The sequence below is a fragment of the Atta colombica genome, unplaced genomic scaffold (assembly GCF_001594045.1).
Source record: "Atta colombica isolate Treedump-2 unplaced genomic scaffold, Acol1.0 scaffold120, whole genome shotgun sequence".
Classification (NCBI taxonomy): domain Eukaryota; kingdom Metazoa; phylum Arthropoda; class Insecta; order Hymenoptera; family Formicidae; genus Atta; species Atta colombica.
The window spans coordinates 279,220-291,559 of NW_017259207.1; the positions used below are offsets into that span (position 1 = coordinate 279,220).

A 12,340-nucleotide genomic window follows, 5' to 3' on the forward strand; every position below is an offset into this window, starting at 1 on the left:
GAGAGAGAGAGAGAGAGAGAGAGAGAGAGAGAGAGAGAGCATTGAAAGCTGTCGCTACTATCACATAGTCCTGTTCAATAAAGAGCTAACTCCGGCCTAATTAAACGCTGCGAGCCACCGTATTTAACGAAGGGTTCGCGTCATCGATGTGCGCGTATGTGCACATTGGCACTTAGATGTAGATACTAATTATCGGTATGGAGAGGCTCTCAGAGCCTTCATTTTGGCGCATACTCAGGCTACTAACGCGAGTTATAGTGAATGAGAAAATACCGACTTGAAAATGCAGATACTCGTGGATACATTATTCTCTCACCGTATTCGCGAAAACAGAACTGTATCCCGTCACTAGAAATTGGCTTCATTTTCATTTGATCGTTCTGACGACACGATGCAAACATGCACTTCTAATTACTCGTTTAGAAACTTCGTTATTTTAGCTGATCGAAATTATGTGCGTCATCAAATGAAGAATAAGCGTCGAATGAATGAAGAGCTATATACACGAATGTATTTTACATTATTCGGAAACTCCTGAGAGACTCTTAGCGGGGAGTGAATTAAAGCGTTATTAAAACTGTTGGCGAGCCGATCGCACGAAAGAAGAGTAAGTAAATTATCTCCTGTGAATTGCTCGCTCAAAATTTGAATGTTGTTTTGTTTTTCGATTCCAGCCGATGGCGTACCACTGTGCTTAATAAAAATTTTTCCTCGCCGGAGTTTAAATTATAATGCGATTAAACAACACATCCAGCTTGCGATCGAATCTCATTTGCAGAATGAATCAATTAATTAAACGGCATATTGTGAAATTTTCTTTGGTCGTTCCTGCAAAAAGACATAAATTCTCGTCTATAGCCTTCGGCAAAAAGGCGTTAACCACGCTAATTGTAGCAGTAACGATAATAGTTACATTAGCCTTGATAGTCGCATAACGATAACGGCTCATCGTTAACATGAATGTGACGGACTTCTTAAAATCGCCGAATTTTTCGTGGAGAGTAAGACTTCGCTGAAGAAAAAAATTGGATATTTTATGGAAATATCATGCCGCACAAAAATTGCACGTTGATTCATTGATCCGATTCATGTCTCACAAGTATAAAAAAATTATTTAGAAATCTATTTTAGGATTTTTATGTTATTTATGTCTTTTAGAGAGATGTGCGAATTATTTGAATATTCAAATCATCATTCAAATCAAGATTTGAATATTCAATTTGAATTTTCAATTTGAATTTGTATCTTTACATTATTAAAAATATCATGAAATTTAATGTATTTTTAAGTTACAATTAAATTTAATTTCATAACATTACATATGTAAATTTAATTGTATTAAATTTAATTTAATGTATTTGTAACTAAATGTATATTTGTGTACATGTACACGAAATTTAATATACTTTCTATAAAATTTTATGTTGCATGAAATTTAATACACACATTCATTACATTTAAGACTACTGTAACTTAGTTTTTAATTAAATCGTTTATTACTTTTCAGTTATCTCACACACAAGTTTCTGTTACATATTATTTAAATTTATAACGAAATTTCTAACAGTATATGTCTTTTATTCAATGCATTTAAATATATTAATCAATATTATTTCTACACAGAAATTTTTTTATTATCTATGTATTGAAATTTAATCTAATAATATATTGTTGATAAAAAAAATCATGTTTCAACAATTCAATTCGATTTGATTCAATTAGGATATAAAATTTTATTGATTTACATAGATTCAGATTCGAGCAAAGAAATTCGATTCGATTTGGCACAAAAAATCTTGACTCGCACATCTCTAATGTTCTTTGATATAACTATGATAATAATTACGATAATATTAAAGAAAACCTCAAGTTACGATAATTTGTATATAATCTCTAGGATTATGACGATATAACAAGTCATATCAATACCAATCGAATTGTAATGTACAAGAATGAAATTTTTCGGAATAAAAAAAATGAGAAAACTCTTAAGTTTCGCGCAATTTATCTGATATAGTATAATGAAGATTTCGCAAACTTTCTGTTTAACTTCCTTTTTCCGTTTTTTTTTTCTTAACAATAATGTCTCTCCAGCAACAGCGATTTCCAAATTATGCGACTAGGTCAAGAACTCATTTTCCTAAGAAATGTAGATATATAGAAGCTGAGAATTGCAGTATTTTTCCAGCAAGAAAAAATATTATTAGTGAGAAAGTTGTGTTGAAAATGAAAGTTTGTGTTAAAAAATTGTCAATTATCTCGTCACGTGTGTTGCATGCTTTTCTCACAGAATTACAAAATCCTTATAAAAATTTAACAGTCGCTAATTTATTTTAAATATTAAAAGCATTTTTCAATACTCAAAAGCACTTTTAATATTCAAAATAAATAATTTTCAGTATTAAATTGGCCAATATTAAATTGGATTTTTAGTACAGGAAAGTTACGTAAAGTCAATGCGCGACAAGTATAGAAGCGGATAATTTCACGCGCATTCACATGATTCGCGATCGAGAACGACAGCTTGCAAAACTGTATCTCGTACATGAAGCATAGATTTGAGTGGTTCAAACGGAAAAGTAATTTCCCTCGGAAATATCTCCAAACGAGATCGTTCTGACGATTATCAAGGTTTGTATTGCTTCTTATTTTGCCCGCCGGTCGGCCAGCGCAAATCGACTTTTTTTTTTTAAATACGATCGCGATTTTTATACGATCACGGAAATTTTTGTTCTTCTGCTTCTCAATATATTTCGTCCATTTTCGTAATTTCGTTGCCATTATCTCTATTATTTAATAATATCTGTAACAAGAAGTCTGTAACTGAAGCAGAATACACTTTTTGGAACTTAAAGTGAGATAGATACTATGTTTGATATTTGGCGAAAGCGAGAAAGAGTTCTAGTACAGACTAGTGCAACAATAAAAATAGATTTGATATTTTTATACCAGGTTCAAATCCCGGCTGAGATAATATTTTTTGTAATAAATTATTTTCAAGGATTTCTAAGGTAAAGACGTTTACATTAGACGTTTACATCAATAACATTAAATTGCTTGTCAATTTAATTTGTGATACTACTCTAGTTACGGTTTAGGATTGTTTTGAAGATCAAACAATCATTCTTATAGAGACATAAAATCAGCACATAGTTTGCTTTAACTACAAATTGTAAATTCACAAGAAATATTATTGAGCACAAAGAACTGCTTGATCGAATATGGCGTTTTTCACTCATGAATGTTTAATTTCATCGATTTTTACTCAATATTGAATTTTTTTTTATAGTTATAAAAAATTTATAGTACTAAAATTTTCTCTGGTCAGGACTTGTACTTCTGTTATTTGTTACAAGATTTTGTATTTTTCTCTTTTGTTTCTTTTTTTGTAATTTTGAACATTGTTTAAATCCAATTGTCAGTGCATACACTAAAGTTATTATTATTATTATTATTATTATTATTATTATTATTATTATTATAATATTTCTCCTCATGTTGGACCATTAAATTCCCTTTTCACAATCGCTCAACGCATTAACGGAGTTGGGGCCAAGTGTTAACTCGGAAGTCTCTTTTCGCGCCAACCTAATCCTCGGAAATTATCACTTTCGGAGCTCTGTTAAAAAGCGCGAATGCACTTCTCTCCGCACAGCTTGCATTCGCGCGAATGAATTCCACCTCGCGGATAACGCCTGTCCCCGAAACAATTTACTTCCGCGACCGTAATTACTTTGTCCTTTGAAACGTGCAAAGGTTTCAATTCATACCTCCGATACGTTCTCGCATGGATTTTAATAATCGCTTCGCTTTTTTTCTCTCAATTCTTTTGTCATGGGAGCAGAACGACCGGAAAACACAGAATTTCCGCCGAAACTCGTTTTATCGAGTTCTCTTTCGAAGGGCTGTGATCGTTTTTCACCGCAAACTTTATTCCGTAATTCTTCTGATTACATAGAAAATGACTGGTAATAGCCAACCATTGTGGAGTAGACTAGCAACAGGTACAAAGATTTGTTCGGCGTCAATACGCCGATTTCCAAGTCATCAATAGTGATTTCTCGGCAGAAGTATTGATTAGCATTATTGTATATTATTAAATTAATTAATCAAGATAAATATATATTGTTAATAATATTTAGAGTTGTGTCACTTTCGACATGAATTATAATTTGTTATAATTTTGTAGAATACAAAAATTATCATAATAAAAAAAGTTTTTTTAAAGGTTGTGAAACAAAAATGACAAAAGACATTTTGATTATATTTTAGTATTTTGAAACTATATTATTATAATTATACTATAATTATAATTAATATACAAAAATCGATAACGATTATAGTCAGGGTTATCTGCAGATCATTCTTTCAAAAGAATTCAGTTTTCCAAAAAAGAAAAACTATTTTTCTACTTGACAGAAACTTATTAACTAATCAAATAACATTGACAAAAAGAATATATTTTTAAAAACATGATATTTTTGTCTGATTTTTGTTTTAAGTTTTATAATTTTTAAAAAGATCACTTTTTTAGTTACGATAATTTGGATATCCTACAAAATTACAAACCTGGAATAATTCAAAACATTATCAACAGTTATACTTATCTTGATCTCAATTAAAATGACTAAATTCAAAATAAAATAATTTCTTCTTTAAACTTCGATTATAACTATATTAATGCTAATGTTTTCTGTAAAAGAATTTCCTTTTTATTTACAAAAACAATTTTACAAAAACAACTTAAACTCTTGTGTCTCTTGTAAAAAGTATTATGTTCCTTTTGAAAACTTTAAGAAGTAAGAACGACACAAATACGATTAAAGAACGGATTGTAAAGTTAAATTAGTTTACTTTTGATAATTGATAGAGATAATTTTACCTAACTTATTTATGGTCATATATCAAAAATCACATTTTTTTTTAGTTGCATCAGTTTTGAAGTAAGAGAATTATACCTTTTGTGCAAAGAGGAATTTTACTCTTCTTAATTTTTTCATATGAATTTTTTAAATAAAGCAACTTTTTAAATATTTTAAAAAAATATCTTTAAAGAAAGCAATTTTTTCATTTTTATTTTTGATGCTAAAATAATTCGACGCAGTACTAATATAACATTGACTTATGGTAAATAAATATTTACTAATTAGAAAAAATGATAGTTAAATCAAATTAATGGATTTTGTACTAAGTAAATATATGTTTACATTTAATAAATATTCAGCTGATGTTATTAAACAAATATTCATTAAAACTTAGTACATTTTTTCTCATAATCTGTATACAATGCCCAATCTACTTATAGTGATTCTAATTATAATTTGATTATTCGACGCATCACAGATCTTATATATATAAAATATAATTTAGATTTTTTGGCAGAAAAATCAATGGACAGCTAAAGAAATGTAATTTATTGAAATCATTCTTAGAAAGAATGATTTTGCTCAAAGATTTAAAATTTTGCTCGATACAGATCCGAAAATAATGTTATTGGAAACTCAAACTGATTATTAGAATATAAAAAGTTTTGCAGTATTACTCCTCACTTTTTACTTTCTAATATAATTATTTTGGTAGTCTAACAAAATTATTTTCAAAATTATTTATTGTATCCAGCAAAAGTTTAGATTCTTCAGCAAAATCATTTTGTTCGCGTAAGAGATATCTAATGCTTTCCAGACATTTCACTCGTTTCTTATTTCAGATATGGTATTCCGAAAGGGTGTTCTGGTCATAAATACGCTATCGGGAATGTTTCGAAATACTGTTTGCGCCACATAACAAATTCGATTGAAAAAGGTATCGATGCGGATTTCGCGCAGACCTTTTCGTTAGACAATAAAACACACTGCGCGTAAATACGAAGAGAAAACCAGGAGCGAAGAATACGTTACATAAATCCTAGCATGGCCGTCGCGAAATTGAATACAGCGTTATAAGGAGATGGAGTTCAAGGCAAAGATGAAGGATATTCTCCAAAATCAAGTGAGAGAGAGAGAGAGATTAGCCAGCGTTGGGGAGTATTTGTAATAGATGCTGTCTTTGCTGTGACAAGAACAAGGCATTGTCGGAATGTTTCACGAGAATTAACTGCAATTAAGGCGATTTACCGACAGGCACGAGATTGCGCATGGACGACCGTGCGAAATAGCGAAGACGGTAAACTTCCAAGTGCTACAATCTCCTCTGACACAGCTCGCTTTGTCGCGTAGGTGATAGTGGGGTGTACCTTACTTTATGATTATTTCATAATCCCGACGATGCACTTCACACATCGCGGAAATAGTGATTTAACGTTGTTGCTTTGGATAATTGCCTTGGATTCACATTGCAATTGTTTTGTTAACAAGGAATAGTCATAATTTTTTTTACGCAAACAATCACCTCGGATATTTTTTCATCCCAATTAAAATCACTATTATTAACAACATATTGTATTTGAAAGCATATGGGTTTAATTACAACATTTTCTCTTAAAAAGGTAAATAGAAACCAAACAAATATTAAACGAAATAAGCACGTTAAATAGCTTATTATAATAGTATTTTTAATAAATAAAGATTTTAATTAATATATACTATATAATGTTTTTTAATTAAGAGTTTTCGAGAGAATTGCGTATTTAAAGAATGTGAAATCATGAAAAAAAATTATTAAAAACAAAAATATGTTAAACAATATCCATCTAAAATAATATTTTATAATAATTCACATTTTTTGCTGTGATATAAAAACACCCGCCCGGGTGATTATTTCCGAGTTAAAGAAGCTGCCGCCGTTGTGCCGGCATTTACGAATAAAATTAAGATAATTTGCGAGATAAAGTCATATGCTGCATTGCATAAATTTACATGCATTATCATATAACAACTACAATAATAATATAACATGACATAATATAATATGATATAATATAATATAATATCATAATAAACAGTAATATATTAATTGATAAAATTGTCCATTTTTCCTTCAATTTCTGTTTCTACGTTTTCTATTTCATTTGTGAATACTATTGGTCAATCGGTATTTCCTTTTTTTTTTCATTGGTTATTATATTACCTACGTAATCTATTCAGTGGCACGTGGCACGTGAAATGGAGTTTTTCAAAATGCGCGGATTGAAAAAACAAAAGGCGTGATATCGCACATGCCGGTGGTCAATACCACTCGTTTCGATAAATTGCAGCGCTTAAATCTTCATCGAACAGTTCAAATGTCAAATACAATTATGTTACATATTAGCCTAATTTCTATCAGGCTATATTAATTGGATAAATCCAATGATAAACGCTGAATTCAAAATAAATACTGTATTGCATATTAGTAAATTATAATGTTTTGATTTCCACTGATCTATTCGAAATAACAAATACGGATAAATACCTATTAATTTAATTTCTTCCTTTTGATTAAACATAGACAAAGCCAACGATCATTACTACAACTTCTAACAAGTAATATAAGTTTAATTTAATAAATATTTACTTGCAGTAAAAAAATGTTTATTTGAAACTATTCAAGAAAAAAGTTATTTAGATTTAGAAAATTTTTTTTAGTGTAATATATTTGCTTAAAAATGTAATATCATTTTCTTATTTCAAAAAGTACATAACTAAAAAAATATGACTTTCAAGAGAGGTACTATGAGTTAAGTAAACATTATCCTATCAATCGTCAAAAGTGAACTTAACTTCATAAAAAAATCATCAAAATCATCAATTCAAAAGAATAATTTTTTAAGACTTGCGAAACAAAAGCGACAAAAATGACTTTCATATTAAGAATGTATCTTTTTTTTGCCAATATTATTTGATTAATTTTCTGTGAATAATTTTTTGTCAAGTTGAAAAATAGTTGTTTCGCCCTTTCTGGGAAATTTAATTTTTTGAGTGTCACTTTTGAAGTATAGAAACGATATAAGCTTTCCAAGTGTCGAATACAAACGGGAAAACATTGCATCGAAACTCTTTCTAACTTTACTGTAGCCTAAGATGGATAATAGAACTGCCGCTCACCGTCAATGTCGATTTCCTGCAACATCGTTCTCAACTCCTCCGCTCTCGCAAATTGTCCCAAGGAACGCATAACCCTGCCGAGCTCTTCTTTCGTGATAGTTCCATCGCCATCCTTGTCAAACAGCCTGAAGGCCTCCCTAAATTCTGTTGAGGAAAAGGAAAAGAAGAAACCAGCGTAAATAACTTCAATATAAATATGTTTCTGCACTGGAAATAATTAAAATTACTTCGACTCAGTTTCTGAGAAAATTGTACAGTGTTTCGCCGTTTATTCTCATTTACGCAATTTTAGAGCAATTTTTTCTAATCTTCTACTTTTACGTTAATTAGGTTGAGCATTATATACTTTGAATTTTTTCCTTTAGCCGAGTATAACTGCCTGATCTGTTATGGCACTAACGTCAAGCGTCCTCTCTGGAATTATCTTTTCAGAGACAGTCACCGATGGAGTCGGTTAACTGACTAAAGGTATATGGTCGAATTCCCGGAGCGAATTTGACGAGATACGAGTACAAGCTACTATGGGTTCGGCTCAACAGTGCTTGACTCGATCGTTTAATGTCCTCGTTTCTCGCGCCGTTGATTCTGGCGACGCATTATACGTATCCATGCACAATTGCTCGTATGAGGAAACTACGAATCTCGATATAAACGATTTGATCGCGTCTTACGCTTATACAATCTTATTTACGGTTGCTACGCGAAGTTTTTTCTCAGATGCACATCGCGTGAAACGAAGTTACATATTATCTTGAATTGCGGACGCGATTTCAGTGATTGCATTTGACGCAGAAATCAACCGAGGCCGGAGGACGGAAGTAGGAAACGATTCTTCTTCTTTATCTACGGACTTCCGACCTGCCAGGAATGATATCACTCTCGTCATCTCTGCTTCTTTCGTCCCCATAGAACTTTCGAAAAAAAGTTGCCACATAATGTATTTAACATAAAGTTATTGGATCAATTCTTTTTTTAATTGATTATATATATAATAATTACTGTGATTTTTTTTTCAAGAATTTTGATTGCATGAAAAAGAAACTTGAGACGAGAGATGAATTTTATCTGAATTTCTAGTAACGACTGTAAATATCAAATTGCAACTATAGATATAATTTCATGATCGTAACTATAGATATAATTTTATGATTTCATCATAATTTCATGATATGATTTCATCATCGAATAGCCTTCATCTATTTGTTGAACCGTATCACATTTCAAAATGAACAAGAATGCAAGCATTAGAATCGCATTACTGTAATGGACTTTAATATAATGTGGATTAGAATTTGACGTCGATCATGTTTCGATATTAGAGATTTGATCGATTGCGTAATTTAAAATAGCATTTTTGAAAAATATTAAAATAAATTACAAAAAATAATTGTGATACATAAAATAAGAAAATCTTTATTTTAGTTTGCACATAAATACAAAGAAAGTAATCTTTGTATATAATTAATTTCTATAATTCATTTTATGTATAGAATTTAGTGATAGTATGTGTGTTCCCTCTGTTTTTTTCTGTTCTTTATCAACAATTCTACGTATAGTGTTAATTGGCAAAATAGACAATAGTGTAGTGATACGATAGCTGCTTTAAGAGAAGCTCTTTTATATACAAAGGCGATAAAAACGAAATGATTTTCCAGAAGAAATTATGTTCGTCGAAGTACATATTATCAAGTATATGAAGACACGTGACTTTAAATATTTTCAACGAATACTATTTTAGAAGAAAAAAACTCAATGGAAAGAAAAACAAAGAATCAGTAAAGAAACGAATTTTTCGTAATAAACCAGGAAATGAGAGTTAATCTATGCTAATTTAATGTAATTGTATAATTTATTCTTGTAAATTTTGACATTGCGCTTTCAAAGAAGTTTCATGGAATATATTTAACATTATGAAACTGAAGGATAATCGATTGCGCAGTATATAAAGTTACACCGTTTATAACAAAGTTAAATACACAATCTTTGTTTATAGTTAGACGAGTTTCATGAAAACTAAAATATATTTAAAGCGTAACTGATAAGTGCCTGTCTTAAGCTATATTAAAAATATTGATGAGCACCTTTTTTATCAGTGCTATTCTGAAAAGAAGAACTTCACAGAGCTCGCGATATATAATGACATTATATGTGTAATAAAAATTACTAGGAGATTGGTTATTTAGTTTCGATAAATATGTCTGAATTAATGTCATTTCGCACAAAACTCATGCCGCAAAATGGAAAAAAATATGAAATGGAAGAGAAAATTGTCTATTCGCATTTTCATGTTGGATTCTCTTAAAGAGAAATTGAAAGCATTTATTCTTTGATTAATCGATTTTTCAGATTGGTTTCGATGATTTGCCATAGAACATTTACGTTTGGCTTAGCGAAAATAATTAAATGTAAAAAAAATGGAAACGATGAGCATCACAAAATGTGAAACGATATTACAGGCATTACAATGCAATTTGTTTGACGTCGATTGAAAAGATCTCTATTCATCCGATCTGATGTGAATGGAAATGTAATATTCAATAGCGATATTTATAAAACCAGAAAGAAAAACAAGTGCATGATGGACGATGCGTGCGAAAATAAAAAAAAAAAACATACTAAAAAAAAGATTCGACGTCTGCATGACACCGTGTACGCAAAACGTGAAATTATTTATCTCGCGTGCGGATTTGATCGATCAATTGGCCTGATTTCCGATTCTCGAACGTGCACTTGTCGTGTACGACGGCGATAACGGCGGGGAAAAATAATTGCCGGTTGCAAAACTGTGAATGAAGCTCACATACGCCGCGGTGCGGCGGAATAGCGAGCATAGTTTTATCGGGATTAACGAAGCGATGACACCAAACAGGAGATATCCCGTTTACCGGGCGTGCCAAATTGAATCCGACGCCGTGGGCATCTCCATCATCCGACATCTGACGCCGCGATCAAAAGAGTACAAATTTACATTTCGGCATATGAAGCCTGATATCATAATATAATATGAGGTGATGAATACAAGAGAAAATAATTTTGCTCGCACGTTGTAAACGAAATTATTATCTTAATCATATTGTTTTAATTATTAATCTATTACGTTCATATTTCACTGAAATACCGTGATTGCATGAATATTTGCCGAAAAATTGTACTAAAAAAATTTTAGAAGTCATGCCTTTTAAGAAAAAATATTGGGAGATATTTCATAATAAGAATTTTTTATATTTATACATGTGTATATTATAATATTATACGTTTTATTTTAAGGAAATCTTTTAAAATTTTTGTACCTTGTGGAAAAAGACACTTTCAGTAAAATTACCATTAATTTTTTCTGTTGATAAATAAAAGTATTATTTGTCAACATGCTTTTTGATTAGTTATAAGTGAATCCTAGAAGTTGCACGTTCTTTAATTGGATGTCGGATGAATTTAGGAACTAAGTTGGATTAACCAATGAGATTTATTAAGTACCTTTAGTTCTTAATTAACAGTAAGCATTTTACTGAAAATATCTTTTTTCGTACATAAAGATCCTACAATCCCTTTATAAGATAGAATAGATAATAGGATAGAATAGATTATCCCTGTAGATAGAATTAATTATGCAAGAAAAGTTACCTGTCTCGCTCAGAACGAATGAAGACTGTGATGGGTAAGTCTGATATTTCACATGTCGCGCGACGAGTTTTTCCGGGGTGTGCCAATTGGCCATCAGATGGAGACTTTCTGGACCCCCAGAAAAACTTGTTCTCTCAATAGGTCAATCGGCCAAAAAATTTGCCGTACGACGAATGAAATATTAGCTTAAAACCCAGATGAGATTCGTGGCGCACAGTTTGAATCACGTTAGAGAAAGAGAGAAAGAGATAAGTTTCTCCACTGAGAGAAAAGTGTTTCATATTTATGACTATATTTGCATAATAAAATGATTATGATTAAGCGTTCCATTTTTGTAGTTATTGTTATATAGTTTATATGTTCTTATTGCTATAATGTTAATAATAATAATTATATTTCTAATTCTATATATAAAAAAATATATAATTCGCACCAAAAGTGACTTTAAATTATAGTACCAATTATATTAATATTTTTTGTATATAATAAAAATAAAAACATTCATTATATATTTTGAGCGGATGCAATCGATTGACCACATTTAGAATCTGATCGGTTTAACCCTTTATTGAGATCCAATAACCCTTAAAACTTGCCGGTTCGTAAAGTAACCACGGCAGTGTTGCTGCGCGTAGCTTAGCGCCGAAACATTACCAGTGTCTCCAGATATACAAAAAATATAGAATAATTCTATAATA

General features: G+C 30.7%; 1 protein-coding gene across 1 annotated transcript in view; it reads right to left on the minus strand.

The window, feature by feature from the left end:
- Positions 1 to 12,340, minus strand: part of LOC108694584 (calmodulin-like) — a 100,682-nt gene that overhangs the window by 46,735 nt on the left and 41,607 nt on the right. The window contains exon 3 of the mRNA XM_018204162.1: positions 8,022 to 8,165. Within this exon, the coding sequence (XP_018059651.1) occupies positions 8,022 to 8,165 (144 nt within the window). The remainder of the gene's footprint in view (positions 1 to 8,021; positions 8,166 to 12,340) is intronic.